At 43.1% G+C, this 20057-nt stretch overlaps 1 protein-coding gene across 2 annotated transcripts in view; it reads right to left on the reverse strand.

Annotated features, from left to right (window-relative positions):
* Nucleotides 1–20057, reverse strand: part of MTHFD1 (methylenetetrahydrofolate dehydrogenase, cyclohydrolase and formyltetrahydrofolate synthetase 1) — a 60602-nt gene that overhangs the window by 10984 nt on the left and 29561 nt on the right. For both annotated transcript variants that reach the window (XM_025295369.3, XM_025295370.3), the window contains exons 9-22: nt 15874–16001; nt 15276–15373; nt 14932–15105; nt 14155–14291; nt 12359–12405; nt 11633–11740; nt 11426–11500; nt 8497–8599; nt 6326–6402; nt 5571–5711; nt 4020–4088; nt 3662–3773; nt 3429–3568; nt 933–974 (exon numbers count right to left, since the gene is read on the reverse strand). In XM_025295369.3, the coding sequence (XP_025151154.1) occupies nt 933–974; nt 3429–3568; nt 3662–3773; nt 4020–4088; nt 5571–5711; nt 6326–6402; nt 8497–8599; nt 11426–11500; nt 11633–11740; nt 12359–12405; nt 14155–14291; nt 14932–15105; nt 15276–15373; nt 15874–16001 (1451 nt within the window). The remainder of the gene's footprint in view (nt 1–932; nt 975–3428; nt 3569–3661; nt 3774–4019; nt 4089–5570; nt 5712–6325; nt 6403–8496; nt 8600–11425; nt 11501–11632; nt 11741–12358; nt 12406–14154; nt 14292–14931; nt 15106–15275; nt 15374–15873; nt 16002–20057) is intronic.

Genomic DNA, 20057 nt, shown 5'->3' on the forward strand with positions numbered 1-20057 from the left:
ACCATAAAAGGCAAATCATAACTCAGAAGACAGGCAGGCTGAAGGCACCAGCGATGCTTTGCTAGCTGCTTTTGAATTACTTCATTTGGGGGCTGAAAAGTGACCCTGCACTGTCTGACAATTTAAAAGCCTCCAAAAAAGGCAGAGAACTTGAATCAACGGTGATAGCCGCTGACCTTACCATCTCACATGGTGCCCGCACCTCTCTCAAGACCACCCCAAACTGGCGCCAGAGATGCTTCTCGATGGTAAATGATACGAACATGAGAAGCTCTACACTAACAATTCTTTGAGCTCCTGCTTACTGCTATAAACCATATCAGTTTATGAAAACCTTGCTTAGAAAAATAACCAGGGTGCTGATCCTATCTTGGCCCTTGACTATGAATTTAAATCTGCAGAGAAAAAAGCATTTGAGAAAATACCCCTACTTGCCTCTGATTTGAATGGCATTTGCGAATCAACCAGTCAATGCAGGGAAGACAAGGAAACTTCCACTAGATTAGTGCATGGTTCCTTATTTCTTTGTAGTGGGGGGTATCCTACGAATTATAGCTTCCCTCTTTAGCAGCAACCCTGGCCTCTACACTCTGAATGCCAGTAGCACTCCCCACCTCCAGTTGTAACAATCAAAAATAAATGTCTCTAGACATTCCCAAATATCCTAGGATGGGCGAACTGCTTCTGGTTGAGAATCAACCACTGGTCTAGGGGAGTGGTTTTACCAGTATCCTATGTAGGCAACTGTTTTATGAGGCATTTCTTCCCTGTTTCATTTAGTCCAGTTGTTCAGCACACTATGGGCCCCTTGCTCCCAGGAACAGCCCTGGGTCATATGACAGCCCACTCATTTCCAGATATGCCAGGCTGAGAAATGCTGATTCGGAATGTGGTGCATCCTAGGGCAAGCAATGAGAAGTGACTGAAGTTACCTCCTCTATGTAGGCCTTGGGAAGCGGAAGTCCAGCAGTAACCTGGAAGATAAAGCAGCAAAGTCAGAGGCATTTTTACTTACAGTAAAATTTTAGCTTCTAACAGTGCTTTGCCATCTGTTCAAAGCCAGAAACTGCATCCTTGGGGCAGGGGGCTGGGGGGTGGGGTGGAGGATATACAGCAGTAGAAAGCTGTTTCCTGCTTTAAGGATTTAGAGCAAATGACCAAAACTACGGCACAGAACAAAAGTCACTGCTGTGAGCAGGGTGGGAGACCTTCATGAACTGAATTAAAGAGAGAAGGGACGAATCTATGAAGGCGGGTGGGGGAAGCGATGTGTTCCCCTGTGAAGCACACAGCAGTGGGGGTGGAAGTAGAGCTGAGTACAGGGAAAAAGGCAGCTGTCAGCCCTGCAAGAGCCACCCTGAGACGTCCGCTGTGGAGTCTGAGATGCGCCCGGCAATGTATTCATGAGCTGGTCCACCAAGCCAGCCCACACCTTGTGGAGCTGAACTGGGTGCGTGGGGGCTGAACTGGGGCACGTGAGCAGTACAAACAAGAGGGAAACAACACACAAAGATTTTCTTCCTCTACGGTTACAGAGGTACCTGGTGGGACCTACTGTATGCACAGGGAAGTGCGTGAGGGTGCAGGCACCGGTCCCAGGGATCCGGCTGGGCAACGGACTAAGAAAATTCCGAGTGCTCTGCTCCCTTTCCTCAGACGCCACGGTGCTCCACCTCCAAATGGGGCCTCAGAGAAGTGGGGCAGGAAGCTGGGACCTGATCCCACTCTCTGGGCCTCACATGGCTCCAGGAGGTACAGGAGCAGCGGGCCAGTCTCCCAACAGAGCTGTGTGCAAAGCTTTCCTCTCAGTGCGGCCAGGTGACACGCCCACATGATTCCTCAGACCATGAGATCAGGAGGAAGGGAGGCGCAATGGCGTGAGGATGAGTGAGAGGATGGAAGAGGAAAAACGCTGGTTATGATAAGGAAGAGAAAGGGAGTCCATCCTGCAGCCCAGCAGAAAGGGATGTCCTGGGTTAGGAGGGCCACAGGATGAGAAGGACCAGAGAGGTGTGCTGGGCTGTGGCGGCGGTGGTTCTCCCCTGAGTGGGGACCTAAACCTTTCCTGGGGTCCAAGAGGTCAGGACTACTTCCATAACCCTAAGATATTATGGCTCTTTTCACTCTCATTCCCTCAGGAAGTCTACAATGGATTTGCCCACAGATTATGTGACATCACAACAGATCAAATGCTGAAGATGAGAATCCAGCAGTCTTTGATTAAGCCAGACACTGAAGAGATCTGAAAAACATACAATGCCCAAATGTTGTTTTGGAAAATAGAGTCACTTAAAAAAACTGTTTATGTAAGCATTTAATTATGTTAATATTTATGCTAAAATTTAATTCCTACTTTGGTAAATATCAATATACACAACTCACCTAAACAAAAGTTCTTTTAGGCCTTTAATAATTTTAAGTGTGTCAGGAAGGTCTGAGGCCAACATTCTTGAGAACTGCTCTATCAGGAAAAGCCCTGATCACTACACTAAGAAACAGTGATTTTCTTCTGCAGATGAGGGAGGTCTTACTGCTCAAGCTACAAGACCAGCTCCCAGAGGATAGGAATTTAATACTTCATCAACTCATTCCTGAAAAAGAGAGCCGTATCTTCACATGTACACGCTGAAGGAAAGGTTACAATAGTGAGAGTGTTAGTCATTCAGTCATGTCCGACTCTTTGCCGCCCCAGACTGTAGCCCACCAGGCTCCTCTGTCCATGGGATTCTCCAGGCAAGAATACTGGAATGGGCTGCCATTCCCTTCTCCAGGGATCTTCCCGATCCAGGGATCAAACTGGATCTCCTGTATTACAGGTGGATTCTTTACCGTCTGAGCCACCTGGGAAACCCAACAATAGAGCAAAAAGTACAATTTCTAAGCAGTGTGAATAGAGGAAAGCACAGTTTCAGGATAGAGCTGAAGGAAAACCGTGCTCACCTGTTTTCCCCATCACTGGAGGCAGTCCCAGCATACCTGCCCCTCTTCTCCTCCTCTCCCCAGCCCAGGCTGTTATCAGTCCTGCCCGGCACGCTGACCTCTATCTCAAGCTAAATGGTTTGGCTGGCTGGCTGCCAGCAGCACCATTAGAGGGAATGGGACTCAGATGTAAAAAGAACAGTCCGAACAGAAAGGAGTTTTTCGGTAAATATAGCCAAGCACATGTCCTTGGAGGGGTTTGGATATCATCAGGTGTTTTCCTCAGAAAGGTAGGCCACGAGGCCAAACTTGGCCCTCTCCAAGAGCTGGGACTACCTGTGAGTGATGAGACGGCCAACACAAGAGCCATGTAGATGTGCCCTGCTTTGGTACCCTAATAATCTTAGGGATAAGAGCAGCTTAATGAAGAAATAGGCAGGAGTCATCAGCTTCCTTTTAGCCTTCAGAACATGTCTGAGAATCAGACCCTTCCAATCCCTGATTCTCACCGTGGGGCCACCTCCGTGCATTTTCAGAGCCCTGACAGTGGCGACAAGCACCACCACGTGCGGGCGGAGACCCGAGTACCGGCATTTGATGTTAAAGAACTTTTCCATTCCAATGTCTGCTCCGAATCCTGCTTCAGTCACTGTAAGGACAAAAGCAACTGTAAAAATGCTACCCCAACTCCCTTGACGCTGAAAGAAAAATGGTCTATCACTGATTTTGCAAAAGTACTTGCCTACAAACCCTTCGGGACCGACAAGCTTGAGTGCAATCCTATCTGCAATGATGGAGGAATTCCCATGTGCGATGTTGGCAAACGGCCCAGCGTGAACAAACACTGGAGAGCCCTGCAGAAAGCAAGACACCGTGAGCAAAGCTGCCAATCCTGCTTCAGAAGGGACCATTCGGTCAAGGGGAACCAAAATTAGTTGGCATCCAAAAGAAAAAGGGCAAGTATGAAGCCACCTCTTTTATATTTCAGTGAAGTCCCAGTCATAACTGTGAGAAGAATGGGAATAGAGAGATGATCAGGAAAAGAAGTGTCTCCCTAAGGACACTGTCCAGTCCAGGACAGCGGGAGTCACTCTGCTCACCTCTAATGTCTGCATGAGATTGGGCTTGATGGCGTCCTTCATAAGGACCGTCAATGCTCCACTCACTCCCTACAAAACAAAAGCACAAATGGTTAGTTCCCACCAGGAAAAAACCCTCCCTTTTGAAGCCAAAATTCAACATTCTTAGGTTTTCCATTTTTGGCCATCTTGGACTAATGAATATTTTTACCTAAACTAGACCAGTCATTCATGTACTTATAAGCTACCAATTACCTTAAAGGAGAATAGAGAATGAAAATGGCATTCACATGTAAGTTCTGGAAAAACATGTAACCCTGGAAACAAGCATCTCAATGAAGCTCTGGTTACTGATCCATGCGGGGAATCCATTTTAGACAGCATGAAAACGCTAGTTCCTAGAATACTGAAGTATAGGTAACTCTGTGGTGTCTGGACTGAAATGGCTGTAAACCAAATTTAACATGCGTGTCTTGGGGCCTCTCCAAATTTAACATGGGGCTTCTCCTGTGGCTCAGTGGTAAAAAAAAAAAAAAATCTACCTGCAATGCTGGAGCTGCAGGAGACACAGGTTTGATCCCTGGGTTGGGAAGGTAGCCTGGAGAAGGGCATGGTAACCCATTCCAGTATTCTTGCCTGGAGAATCCCATGGACAGAGGAGTCTGATGGGCTACAGCCCATAGGGTTGCAAAGAGTTGGACACGACTGAAGGGATGTAACATGCATGCATGTCCTGTACCTTAAACTGAAATTTACCCAGGAGTTCAACATCAACTCATATATCAGGACCCTCTTTTAAGCCATCAAACCATGGATGAACAAACTGGTATCAATGTACGATAAAGCTATAGATTTCAGTTTCCATGAGTTTCCAGGTTTCTGGTTTGGTGTAAAAATTTAAAGCAATTTTTGTTTTTACATACAGAAACTGTGAAAATAAAAAATTAGTATTTCCCCCCTTTTCTGAATTCATCTGACATACCACTAATTGTAGACCAACCATTTTGGTGTGTGTCAACACAAATAGGCTTTTTAAAAATTAATCTAGAGATTATCTCATTTCAAACTTCATATTACCATGTAGACAGTTCAGAAATAATCCTGACATGGACAACAGCCAAGTAGGATCATTAGAAGACCTGGTTGAGCTATTTCCAATATGGTCATCAGTGTGGATATGGGGCCAATGAGCCTCATGATGAGAGGTCTCTATGCAAGGAGGCCTGTTGCGGGGAGGGGCCGGGATGGGATGCTAAGCTCAGCTCTAAGGGACTTAGACTTGGGACTCCTGATGCTCTCTGAAACTGAAGTCAGACACCCTCTCTTGGAAATATTCACAGGTTGAATATAAATGCTCAAACCATCTGAAATCTGTGGTCTGTTACTGGAGCATACTGCCTGTCACTCTCTGTGGAAGTGTTTTTTATAAATTCCATATTTATTTACCAAGTAAAAAGATCATATGACTTCATTAGTTAATTGCAGTATCTTGACTACACCATAGTTTGTGTTATCGGTAGCTGCTGAGAGAGGCTGGGAATACAGACACAGAGGAATCACCCTGGGACCCACCAGATCCTCAGTACTGATGGGCTCCCCTTTCTTGCTGGACGCCACCACCATTTTGCCCAGTCTCGCTCTCATATCTTCTAGAGAACTGGTGAGAGCCAGGACAGCCATGATTTCACTGGCCACGGAGATATCAAACTGGGCCTGTTGGCAGGGAAAAGACACAATAAGGAAAACTGTGTTAAACCTAGAAGTGTGGATTCTCTTCACATCCTAGGCTTAAACAAATAACTTAAAAGGACAGAATAAAAGAACAGTACACAAAGAACTTAATGAAAATAAATAATCCCCTAAGAGCAAACAAGTTTGTAATTAAATATTCCAAGACTTTGAATAGACAGTTTTTAGAAATAAAAGTCCTAGAAGGACCAACAATCCCTCTGGAGGCAGCTTGTGCTTATGTGATTATGGTTTCCCTAATATATAGGGACTGACACAGAAGCTCTCACACTAAAGAAACATACTGCAAGATGGCCACAAAAAAGAAGCAATTTTAATCAATTTGTGTGCAAGGATATTCACTGGGGGCTCTCCACCTCTAGGAGAAAATGTTGGGGGAAAATACATAGGTGACACATGGGGTTTACTGCAAAAGCTGTCAAGAGCGCTCAATGCCACACACCTACTCGCTCCCACTTTAAAAGGAAGAAGGCAGAACAACACCCGGCAGAATCAATCGATCGGGAAAGGACGGAGGAGGAGAGAAGCAGCAAGGATCCAGTCCCCATGAACTAATCTACTTAGAAAGGAACAGTTACCGTCCGTGAGTGCCCCTTCTCCGTTGGAGCCTGTCCGATTGTGATCTTCCTCAGGAATCTATCGTTGGTATCCAGCACTACAGGAGAAAGGGAAGACGCAGAAGAAAGATACGGTAGACACAGCAGAAAGGAAAAAGGACCACAGAGTTAAAGGAACTTGCAGATTTGTAAAGCAACAAGTCTAACTTAATGACTATTTGATTTCAAATTTTATGGTAAAGCTAGAATATGGGTTCAAGTTTAGAAATGATGCTCACGTACTGTTAATGTGCAGGGATCAAGGACAGGATTGTAGAGTGGCTTTGTTTACGCTTTCTAGAGAATTCAAACAATTATTAATAACTAGAAATCTGGACTCTGTTTCAAAGCATATTCCAAATTCCACAGAAAACAGAGCAGGTCACACTGTTTCAAAAGGTCAAGGTTTGTGCTGGTCCATAGGATGACTCACTGATTTTACACAACCCTGAGAACCACAGGGGCCATAAACACAGGGCAAGGGCAAGGCCTTGTGAAGCAGGCTGGGTGACAGACCAGCTCTTTCCTTAGTATGTGCAGATGGAATAGTTTCCATTCTGATGACACAACATCGATCCAATTGCATACCCTTGGAAAACATGGCTTAGCTCAACCTACTAACTACTCTTAATCCCACCGCCTACGTCTAACTACAGTGAACATTTTAATATATTCCCAGTTTTTGTGGACTTCGCTGGTGGCTCAGACAGTAAAGCATCTGTCTACAATGCAGGAGACCCGGGTTCGAGCCCTGGGTTGGGAAGATCCCCTGGAGAAGGAAATGGCAATCCACTCCAGTACTATTGCCTGGAAGATCCCATGGACAGAGGAACCCGGTAGGCTACCGTCTATGGGGTCGCAAAGAGTCGGACATGACTGAGCGACTTCACTTTTCACTTTCACTTTGTTTTTTGTATGACATGCCAAAAATAGCAACAAAACACAGAATGAACAACAGTGGCAAACCAGTTCATACTTTTAGGGTGGATCAAAGAGGAGAGGCATTTTTAAGGTACTTGATAACATGCTAAATTTTTTCCCATAATACCATATTTAAACACTAAAAGCAGTGTCTTGTACAGCACTTGGAGACACACACACAACCCCATGTTGACAGTGAAGGATGTAATCAGTTGTTGGAGTTTATCCTTTTTTTTTTATAAATAGTGTCAAGTTCCTTGTATCTAATTTCTGTGTATAAAACAGCCAATGGGTATGATCTATTTTTTCCCTTGTCTACTTCTACCTTCTCAGAAAGCATGAAATTACATATAAAGCAACGGAAAAGTGAAGGAGATACCAAATTTTCAAACCGGATCTTTATTCCTCACAAAGTATTATACCATAGGGTTAAAGCTACTGAAACAAAGGAAAAGAAATATCAGTGTAATTTTAGATGTTAAGAGAGTTACCTTAAAAATGCCATTAGCTAGCACAGTTATTGGGCCAATGACAATCACAAAAACAGTCAATAAATTACTTGTTAGCTGCATTCTGTGCACCTGGATAAAAATTCCTTCTCAGCAATGATAGAGTTTGCATGGATGCACTGTTGGTACAAAATAAAAAACTAAGCCATGCTGGCTGATATAAAGAAAGGCAACATATGGCAGGGAAACCAGGCAACTCACTCTTCAACTTGCTAAATGTTTAGACCTACAAGGCTACCTATTTTGTTAAAAGAGAGTTTAACAAAATGAGGTAAAAATGAGTAGGCAAGCTCCAGAGCTACAAGAAAAATCAAGTCACTTATGCCAGACAAGAATTCTAAGAATAAAGGGCAACATGATTCAAGAAGTGATTAAATATTACTTCTGTACTTCATGACACCGAAACTTGCTGTATAAAATGAAACTTGCAAAAATGTTACTTCTGGTTTGTGCATGAACTTCCTTAAAACCATCCTCACCAATGAACACTGCAAAGCCAGCAAAATGTCCAACTGACCAAACAAAAGCAGGTTTGATTACAGCTAATAAGGAGAGAGACTGGTAGAGGTGGCCAGGAAAAGGAGTAAGTTGCCATCTTGGTCAGCCATTAACCATGAACACAAGAATACCCAAGCTCTGGACCTCCTGTTTTACCACCTTTTAGGGAGGGCATGGGGTGTGCGGCATAACTGAACCAATGGGGCGTACGCCCTGCTCTGGTACCTCTTTGCCAAGTTATAGTTTCTGGATCAATGTCCAATCTTGCAAATCTGTTTATCTCTTCATCTGTCAGTGTGGCAGGGTCAGTCTTTTCAATGCCTAGTCTCTGAAGAGATAAAAAAATTAAAACAAAAATAAGACAAAACAAACAAAGCAAATAAAATTTTAAAAAAGATTTTTATCCTTAGCTCCAGATAGGGTCCCCTCTAGGAAATATGAAAGTGAAAATGAAAGTGAAAGTGAAGTCGTGTCTGACTCTTTGCAACCCCATGGGCAGTAGCCTGCACCAGGCTCCTCCGTCCATGGGATTTTCTAGGCAAGAGTACTGGAGTGGGTTGCCATTTCCTTCTCCAGGGAATCTTCCCAACCCAGGGATTGAACCCAGGTCTCCCTCATTGTAGACAGACGCTTTACCATATGAACCACCAGGGAAGTCTTAAATATAAACCATATATTTTAGGTTATAAGTCTAGGAAATATAAACCATGTTAAATTCAGAAGGGCAAATTATGATCCCTTTAGCTAAATCTTTATTAATACCACTCACACATGTACCAAGGCATGAGTAACACATTTGTCCCTATTACTGAACACCAGAGGCATTTCCCTAACCAAAGCCTTATGTAAGCACAGTGACCAAAACATGTCATACTAATTCACCATATGCAAACATATTGAAAGGAAAAGAAGTGCAAAGCTTTTTCAATCAAACAACTGAGAAGCCCAAGTCAAATGCAAAATCAGAAATGGCCAAAACAAGTAGCAATCAATAAAAATCAATGGAAATCACTTTTAATGTTTTTTTAAAAAAATAATATGCTAATATTTTGAAATATATAAAGGGATAGTCTTTTCAATGCAGAGGAAAAGAAAAAACATCGCTCTAGCACAGTACATGCTTTTGAAGTAGCCCTATTGTTTATTCCTTCTTACTGTTTCAAAAGGCATAAGAAAGCTTTGTCTCTTCCTCCTCATGGAACTTGGAAATTTGTCTATTTACAATGTGTACCGTGGTCACATCCTGAAATGGAAAATTCCTTTAAAACATACCCTCCTTTTCTCATAACTCTTAGTAGAGCTGAGTGGCCTCAGCAAGCCCTACTCTTCCCGTAGTTTCCTTCCTATGCCAATAGGACTTTGTTTTCAAACCTCAGGTGTGTTTTCAGAGTTGGTGCTCATGGGCTTGTCAAACAGCCTCACAAGCCTGGAACGTGATATTGTTTACAGAGGTCAGCAAAACCCTCAGTCGCTAAGTTGCGAATCTGCGGTTGATAATCCACTATTTACTTCTTTGGTTGCACTGGGTCTTGGCTGCGGCATGCGGGACCTTTGATCTTCACTGTGGCATCTTTAGCTGCAGTATGCAAACTCTTGGTTGCAGCACGTGGGATCTAGTTCCCTGAGCAGGCATCGAACCCAGACCCCCTGCCTTGGAAGTATGGAGTCTTAGCCACTGGACCACCAGGGAAGTCCTGACAACCCACTCTTGACTAAGCCAGGGGGTTAGACTGAGAAAACAAAGTTCAGGAGAGAAAGTTTGGGAACCAGGAAACAGGGGACCAATGTTCTCGTTCTAACCTGTCGAGGGGTTCTGCGGCCACGGACAAATCCCTCGTTTTCAAACCCTAGAGCATTTTAAAGGATCATTTAAACACTGAGTCCAGCCCCTCCCCACACACTGACAGAAAGTTCTACCAACAAAGGTTAAGATCAGTTGCCTGCTCTTTCCACCATACTTGCAGAACACAATTCTCTGACATAACAAGGTAGGAGCTGACTTATTTTCTGCATAGTATTTTTGGGGAGGTGTGAAAACAAGAGAAGCTAAGCAATATCAAATTGTGTAAAAGTCAGTTTTTCTCATGTCTAGAGAAAAACGCATATGCATACACGTGACAGCACGGTAAAGTAAGTAGGGCAAAATGCAAACAATGACTGCATCTGGGTACAGGGGACCTTGTGTACTATTCTTACAGCATCAAAATACAAGTTGCAAAAAATTAAAAATAAGGTGAGTATAACTAATATTGGTAACAAGGCAGCACATACCATTTACTGAATGCTTACATGTGCCAGGCAGTCTAAGATTTATAGATGTACAATATTTCTTTCATATGTAAAAGTAACACAGGAATATACTTTTGAGTTTTATTTTTAAAATTCCCCTGTGCTACCCCTTTATAGTCACACTGTCCCTGACCCGTAACTGCTGGCACCCACTGACCCATTCTCCATCACTATAGCTCTGTCTTTTGAGATTGTCATATAAATAAATGCAAGCATACGGTATGCAACCGTTTGAGACATTTTCTTCCACAAAACATAATGCCCTTGAGATTCATTCAAGTTGTTGTATCAGTTCATTCATTCATTCATGGTACGGATGTACCAGTTTGTTTATCCATTCATTCACTGAAGGCCATTTGGATTGTCTCTAGATTTTGCAGATTATTAACAGAGCTGCTAAAAAAATTCATGTTTTTATATGAATACACATAAAAGTTTGCATTTCTCTTGGGTAAATACCTAGAGGTAGAATTTCTGGGTCATACAGTACAGTGTATGTTTAATAACTATATATTTGCATTAGAGATTCAAATAAAATACAGTAGCAATAATCTTGCTAAGCTCCCAATGCTGGGATGAGCAAGTATTGAAACTCCCGAAGCTGCCATGCTGGCATCCTGACTCCTACACCCATGCTGTAAAGGAAGTGTCATTCTTTTTCTTAGCTGAGGGCAGGTTGTCAGATTTCTGCTTTTTTCACTAAAAACTCACAGACAAATGAGAAACAACCTCTGCCACCAATCTCCGCTGTGTATATCATGACCTTATGATTACTAAATGAACCTGTCCAAAATAGGCTACTCTAAGGAGATTATCAATCACCTAATTCCACATAATAACAAAAAAGAACAAGGAAAAGGCTTACCCGCAACCTCCGGATTTGGATATCGGAGAACTTTCTCACTCCATTTACTGATGGCACCAAACGATTAAAAAGAGCCTTAAAGAAAAGGAGCACAAGAGTTTTTAAGTGAAAAGAACCCCACTGCCTTGCTACCTGCATTATCAGCACCCACTGGACCAACATTAATTCAAACCTTCTCAAAGTGTCTGTGGGGTCTGAGCAGCCTACCTTGTCTGTCTGGGTCTCTTCATGGAACATACGGGCATCGATGGCTGCGGCCACAAGGTTATTAGCTGCAGTGATGGCATGGATGTCACCAGTGAGGTGGAGATTAAACTACAATAGGGTGGAAGCCACATCAGTCTTAAAACTTCTTTGTATCTTTCCAACAGTCAATCTATCATGACCAAACCTATCCCTATGGTAAAGCCAATGGAAAACGGACGGCAGCACAGCTAGTGGACAAACACCCAATAGCCCTTGAGAACAAATGCCTATCTGTCCTCAGAAGGGACTGGGACCTTCCCTAAGAGATCTGGCTAGTAGCCACAAATGCCACACCACTGGGATCAATAGTGACACTGGATTAGAAAGGACACACTCATGAGCTTTCAATAGTGAGCAAGGAGTACACTGGAGCTCCATTCCTGTATGCTGCTCCCACTTCTGTGGTTATTACTTTGAATTCACTGCATGTTGGTTTTCCCCTCTCTTGTGCCACATCTGATTGCTTGCTTAACGTTACTTCCACTGAAAGCCAGGCTTTGAAGTCCTTGTCATATCAAAAAAGTAAGCTGTTTAGAAGTTTACAAATTAAGATGTTTTTCTTCTAAGTATTGCTTCTGCCGAGCAAACGAGTTGTTTGTCTACTAAGATCTCTGCGATAGACTTCAATTCCAGGAAGGAAAAACTATAATAAAAGATCTGATTCAGCCAAATTCTGGACTGCGTTACCTCTTCCATAGGAATGACCTGAGAGTAGCCACCGCCTGCAGCGCCACCTAGAGGACAGGTCAAGGGTGAGGACTCATGTTAAGCACACTTCATAACTTGAAAATCAAATGAAAGCAAATCGGTTTTTGTAACTGCCTCGCGTATTATTTACTTTTTACAAATATTTGGACAGATTTGAATAAGTGATTCTTAATTTTCTTTACCAAGTATTATTTGTTTACTTTTTACAAACATTTGGACAGATCTGAACAAGTGCTTCTTAATTTTCTTTACCAGACTAAACCACTCACTCTTGTTCATGCTGAATAGTCTCTCAACTGAAATGTGACTCTAACTGACAAAACCATGAACACATACATACCTACTCATTATCTTTAAAAACAGGTTCCCCATGATTCCTAACATTTGTTAAAAAACCCAGCCGACGGTTACATAAAGACAAACCTGTTCAATTTCCTACCCTCATAACTGCTATTCTGGCATTTTAAAAAAAGGAATATTTAAAATACACACACCAACATAAACACAGAGACTGCAATTCTTCCTAAATAGGACACATATGGTGGAAAACAGCTTAAGTGCTAGATTTTTGCTGGCCCATACTGGGTTCAATAAACAGGAAAAGGCTCATTCTGAGCTAAAAGGGAGTTGTTAAGACAAGCTCAAAAGCAGAACTAAGTCAACGGACTTATAGCTAAACAACAGGCTGAAGAAGGGCAAAGGTGTACCCATATCAACATTTGTAGTAATGAGAGTAAGGAGAATATATAATACCCTATCACCAAGCAAATGATGAAGCTAACTCTGAGTTAACCGATTATAATTAATAAAAATATAATTTTAATTTTAATTACAAGAAGATGTTTGGAGTATTGCTGCTACCAAAAACTGAAAGTGAAATACAGTTACTGATGTTGTGTTTTCATCTCATCAAAAGAAACACTGTGTTGATGGTATTATCTTAGACCTTGAGATAGACCCGGGGGCTCTCCCTGGTACTCGATGATAGTGCCTTGACCAAGCTCCTCTGAGTTCCAGCTGTTACTGTTCTAAGTGGTGATAAAACTATCTTAGGAGAAATAGGCATAAACTGCTTAGCAAAAAACCTGGCATGAAGCCTAATACTCAGCAAGTGTAGGCTTTTCTTATTCCCTCAGCATGCAACATCTGTAGGGTTTGTCTTTGTCTCTAGAGAAGTCCATGGTGATCAGCAGTTGTGACTGTCTGCTCAGTTGCTCAGTTGTGTCCGACTCTTTGCGGCCCCATGGATGTTAGCCAGCCAGAGTTCTCTGTCCATGGAATTATCCAGGCAAGAATACTGGAGTGGGTTGTCATTTCCTCCTCCAAGGGATCTTACTGACCCAGGGATTGAACCTGCATATCCTGCGTCTCTTAAACTGGCAGGTGGATTCTTTACCATTAGTGCCACCTGGGAAGCCCCTGGGAAGCAGTTATGATTACCTTTACTTGTTACTATGACAATCGACTATCAGTCATATAAAAGCACTCCTGGCTATGTATCACCCAATCCAGGAATCCCTGTGTGGTGTCAGACAGTGACAGTAGGAACTGGGGTGAAATGATGAAAGCTTTCAGCAGAAGTACCATGATGGGGTGTAATGAAGACGCATCTAGTGTCTAAACGAGCTGAAGACCACCGCCCACCAAGATGTTCATGGGCCAAGTGGGCCAGAGGACTAAAGGAGAGGCAGGTGCCCTCTGGCCACCCAAGTCTGGTCCCACTTATACATTTTATTCCTCCTCCAACTGAAAATAAATAATTTTTTTTAAAATACCTTTTATTCCAAAGGTCGGCCCCTGAGAAGGCTGTCGCACACACGCAAAGACATTCTGATGGAGATGGGCCCCGAGGGCCTGCACCAACCCAATCGTGGTTGTGCTTTTCCCCTCTCCCAGGGGTGTTGGAGTGATTCTTCAAGATGAAAGCAGAAAAGGAAAATTAAGTTTAGATAAATTAAACTCATGTGTATCAGTAAGTCAGATCTAACAGAGCCTAGAGAACAACTCTTAGTCTGAATAATCAGAAAGATGAAAGACATGAAAGGGATCTTTTCCAAGAATCTTAGTTGTAACTTTCTCCCAGTTAAAAAAAAAAAAAAAAAACCTCCTGCATTTTAGCTCTTCTGACTGTGAAGGGCAAATATACTTTACCTTGTAAGAGACACTGCTAAAATCTTACATAATTTCTCAATTTTAGTCTCAAAAACTAGCTTTTAACTCAGTAAAACAAAAATATAGATGAATGCTCAACAGATCTACGGAATTAATGATTTGGGGCTAAAAAGAAAGGCACTTTCATCTGAAGATCAGGTTTTAAGACTCAAACTCTTCCACCTACTAGATGAATGACTTTCACAAATTTTCTCATCCCTGAAGGGTTATAATCTACTCATACCTCACAAGGTTGCTGTAAGGATCAAATCAGTAAAGACATATGAAAATGCCCAAACCAAATTAAAAGAACCTCCACAAATACATGCTAAGTGCGAATGCAACCTCTGGTAATAATAATCAGCATTAACATTCAATTGGCAAATGGACAGAAGTCATACCCAGTTACCACCACGTATTTCCCATCAGGCTGGTGCTTCAGCCGTTCCAGCGCCGACAGCAGGACTTTAGCCTTGGTTTCACCATACAATTCTACCTCTTCAGTGCGCAGACCAATTTCTCGAGCCAGGTTACCAATGGGCTTTGGCTTGTAAGACCGTGATATATCAATGTCACTTAGAAGAAATACAGAAAATACGAATCAACCTTTATGAATCCCATCGTAGTAATGACACACTCCAACCCCTTTCAGAAGGGGCATACACATTAACCATCAGTTAAAAACCTAACAATCCACGGAGTTTTAAAACAGTAATTTTTTTTTTTTAACAGTAAAATATTTTACCTTGGCACAGGTGTCTTCAGGTTAAGTTTGTTATACTGAATGATCCACTTTCCTGGCTTGAAGTTCTCCAAGAAACGCTTTGCACTCTCTACTGTGCTCTAAACAAAATGACACGAATGGAACTGAGAAGAGGTGATGATTTTTTAACCTCCACCTCAATTCTTTATCCTGGTCACTCAAGTTCAATTACAAAATGAACAGCTTCATGATCTGACTATTAACACGCTTCAACTGTAGGCCAGAGTCTACGAGCAGCCAGGACTCCCTGGGCTGTGTGCCTCGCCCCCATCAGCTGGTGTGTGTTTCGAAGGGCAGTAAGCCAAAACAGACCGAGCAAAGCCAGGGTGTTTATACAGTTTTTTTCCCCCTGAAGTTATCACATTCCAGAGGAAATTAGAATCGTGCTCCCCCTGATTCCCTTTATTAATATGACTGATTCTACTTCTTTGGTCTTTCATTTCCTTTTTTTCTTCAAAATATTCACATCCTTACTCAGATTTTGAGTAGGTTCTATGACATTTCTACTTGAAGAGAAATGCACTCCCTAGAATTCTATCAGTTTTGTAGAACTATTATAGAAACTTGCACCCACACGCACCTGCATTAGCATCGCCACTGTCATGGGCCCGACGCCACCAGGAACGGGGGTGATGAAGCTTGCCCTCTCCTTGGCTTCCGTGTACGCTACATCACCCACAATTTTCTTCCCATTTGGTTTTGTATCATCTGGTCAAAGAGGTTTAAAAAAAAAAAAAAATCAAAGCCCAGCCTCAGAATCGCAATCCTGGTGTTTATGTCTAAGTTATGTGATCAATTATTACAATAGCTTGTTCCAAAAACTTAAGTTGAGTTTAGGGGGTGCTGACCCATCTGGTTCAAGTGCCTGCTTTACTTTTAAAAAGCTGTGGGGTAACAGGTATTTGCTATTTCCTAGGGAGAGACTTACTCTACCTGCAAAATTCCCCAAGATGCTTAAGTGGTTTTTCAGAACCAGGAGAATCCTTTTGTCATCTGTCAGGTGGCAAATAAAATACCAACTGTTTTGTATTCTTACAGCCAACCACCCAGTATATAATAAGCACCTTTTAAAATGTTAATTTGCCAAGGCCTTCAAAGGGATTTTTTGGGTGCACAAAGCTCCAACTATATCACAGCTGCTAGATGCGGTTTCCACAGCGACTGTCAGCGTGTGGTAAGCTCCAGGCATGAGCTGGAGGAACAATTCAACATCCAATTCCAAAGACGAGCAGCTACTTAAATGTATGCAGAAGGCAAAGAATATAATTACACTCCCCTTAAAAGGATACAAGAACAACTACGAATCTCAGCAGCAAAGAATAGCTATTCAAGAGAACAAAAATCCCACGATGCATCACTGCTCACACACGAACCACATCCTACACTTGGCTTCAGAGCCCTTCTGGGAGAGGCTGGGGATAGGGCTGGACCTTGAGGCTCTCAGGCTTCCAGGCAGGACCTGGTAGGATCTTAGCCATTTCATCTTTTTGAACAGAACACCAGAAATAAGAAAGAAAACCTTGCTGCTGCTGCTAAGTCGCTTCAGTCGTGTCCGACTCTGTGCGACCCCATAGACGGCAGCCCACCAGGCTCCCCCGTCCCTGGGATTCTCCAGGCAAGAACACTGGAGTGGGTTGCCATTTCCTTCTCCAATGCATGAAAGTGAAAAGTGAAAGTGAAGTCACTCAGTCATGTCTGACTCTTAGCGACCCCATGGACTGCAGCCTACCAGGCTCCTCCATCCATGGGATTTTCCAGGCAAGAGTACTGGAGTGGGTTGCCATTGCTTAGGTTCAGCCAAAAACCCAGAATTAAGTGACCTCGGCTCTAGGATCGGCTCTTCTACTAAGATGGAGTCCTCAGCCCCTATGGGCTCCTTACTCGTGAAAAGTCCAAAGGGGCAAAGAAGGATGAACACTACCTATTTCAGAGGCTTGTGAAGACTCAAGGGAGAAATTGTGTTTCTTGAAACTGAAAAAAAAAAAAAAACATTCTCCAAACATAAGGGTTTCTCTTCCCATTCTAGATGTGGTGGTTGGTTTAGTCGCTAAGTCGTGTACGACTCTTGTGACCCCATGGTCTGTAGCCCACCAGGCTCCTCTGTCCATGGGATTCTCCAGGCAAGAATACTGGAGTGGGTTGCCATTTCCTTCCCCACCCATTCTAGATACATATTTTCTATACATACTCTAAGGGGGCAGGGGACAGAAATCCTTACGATGGTTTCAGGTTTCTAGATTATAAGGCAACAAGTTATGGCAACAGGAGAACATTTCCTACCATAACCACAAAGGTTGTTTCAAGATGCCAAGGAAATATAATTCAGCGCTGCCTTCTGTATAGGTTTCAACTTTCTAACACCGAAGTCAGCTAAAAATACCCCTACACCTCCTTCTCTCTATGAATGTTAGTCCCTTTTTCCCTGTGTTTCTCCATACGTACAGGAGATGTATCAACGACTACACAGCTTAATGCTAAACTGTGTGAGCTCAGCTCTGCCCCTCCTTCAAACACTATCAGGGCTGGCCTGAGTGCCCTCTGATATATGCATGGGCTTCCCTAGCGGCTTAGATGGTAAAGAATCTGCCTGCAGTGCAGAACACCAGGGTTCTACCCCTGGGTCGAGAAGATGGACAGGGTTTCATGGAGGGTGTAATGTGGTCAGCGTAGCCATGTCTCGATCTAAGCGTATGGCTTCAGTAACCAACACACATTTTGGTTACTTATCCCAGCCCCTGAATTTCTGTTTCATTGGGAATTATTAGCACAAAACTACTTAAGATCAGCTGAGGGAATTCCCTGGAGGTCCGGTGGTTAGTACTCTTGTGCTTCCCCTGTAGGGGCACAGGTTCAGTCCCTGGTTGGGGAATGAAGATCCCACAAGCCTGACAGAATGGCAAAAAAAAAAAAAAAAAAAAAAAGACCCAGCTAAACGTTAAGTCCTTCATGTGTAATCTGGGGATCCTAGTAACAGGGTTCAGCATAGAAGCCACTACACTAAATAGACTGAGACTGGATGGGGGAGCAGTGAGGAATCTGTTTCCACTTTTATAACCTTGCCAAATAAAGCACTATTAATCCAGAGCTTTTCAAATGATCTTTAGTAAGCCAAGCAGAAAGAACACTTTCACATGTTTCTCTGGCCAACACTTTCTGCTCTGCACTTGAATCTTAAAAAAAAAATTCCGTAAAAAAACAACAACAAAAAACCACATACCTTAATTCATCCTGAATTTGGAAAATGACTTAAGACATTATCCCTGACTGGACCATGCAAATGATTTAAATAATCAAAATATGAGCTAAGAAGTGGCCTAGCTGTGGAACATGGTGCTTTAAGAATGAACATTTGCAAAGAGCAGTCTTAGGTCCCTCTGCTCATCCATGGATTGGTAACAGCAATCCTGCCCTCCTTGGGGAACAGTAACATCCAGGCTTGTTGATGCTTATTCACCTAAATGACCAGGACTAGAAAAAACTACAGCTGACCAGGAGGAAAGATACTACTTTGACTATTCATATTTCACCTTCTATGTGAGGAATAAATGTGAAAGGGAGGTAAGCTTCAAGTGTAAGTCAGCATTTCATGCCAAACTGTGAGACTCAAGAACCCTACCCAGGCTTTTCTTCTTTCATCTCTCAAATTCAGTCCAAAACAGAAAAAAGCCAACAGCAGAACTATGTTACAGAAGATGCAAGGTTTTAAACACAATGAGCCTGAATGTCACATTGCAAGTACTGAAAGTGAGGAGTTATAGGAGAGCAATTTCTTTATCACCCGTCAGATAATTACACTACAAGACAATGAATGATCAATTGTGAGCTACTGTCTTAAAATCATGGTACCGAGAGTGGGAGGGAGGTTAAAAACGGAAGGCTTGACAGTGACTAATGTTCCTGGCAGCTTAGTGTCAATATTTCAAACCTGAGATGGGAAGGGAGAAAAAAGGAATATTCTTGCTATAACTCTCTTCAACAATCCAACAGATGAGGGCCTGCTGTCAGCAGGCCTAAGCTGGACACGACACCACAGAGACCACTGCCCCGAGGCACCCATGGGCAGACGAGTGGAGAAAAAGTCAGAGACACATACGATGAGAGAAACACCAAGTTCTGTGGGACGGGAGGGAGAAGAAAAGCACTTTCAAAGGAGAGATCCTCTTTTGATGAAGGGAAATAAGACAAGGTTTGGAAGGAAGAATGGACATTTCAGACAGAGAAGAGGTGGGCAGGAAGTTGCTGAAAATGAAGATGACAGATGAGTTTTATTTGACTCTGTAGCCCAAGGCCTGGAGTGGTGCCCCATGCACAGAAATGATCGCTTGATTAAAAACTGTTCCCTTTTTAAACTCACAAAGTATGTACACAAGTATCACTAAACTGTCCTTTCAGCTTTTACGTTTGAAAACTTCATCAGAGAACAGCCTGTCCCACTAAAGATGCAGAGGAGCTGCAAAGGAAAACAGGCGTGTGTGTGTGTGTGTGTGTGTGTTGGGGGGGCACATGGTCCACTTTACAATAGTTAAGACAGGTATTCACAAAGTGCATGTGAGAAAAAAGCCCGCAGAGGTGGCCGAAACTAGTACGGGGCTGAGGAGTCTGACAGGTGACACGGGAGAGAGAGGCTCACAAGTCCACGTCAAGCCCCCAAACCTGGCAAGAGCACGCAGATGGACCGGAGTGGGAGGCAGCTGGCGGTAGGGAAGCCAGGGAGACATTTATGGTAGCGCATCCACTGGAGAGGGGGACACTCGGTGGTGACAC

Source organism: Bubalus bubalis, chromosome 11 (assembly GCF_019923935.1).
Source record: "Bubalus bubalis isolate 160015118507 breed Murrah chromosome 11, NDDB_SH_1, whole genome shotgun sequence".
NCBI lineage: Eukaryota > Metazoa > Chordata > Mammalia > Artiodactyla > Bovidae > Bubalus > Bubalus bubalis.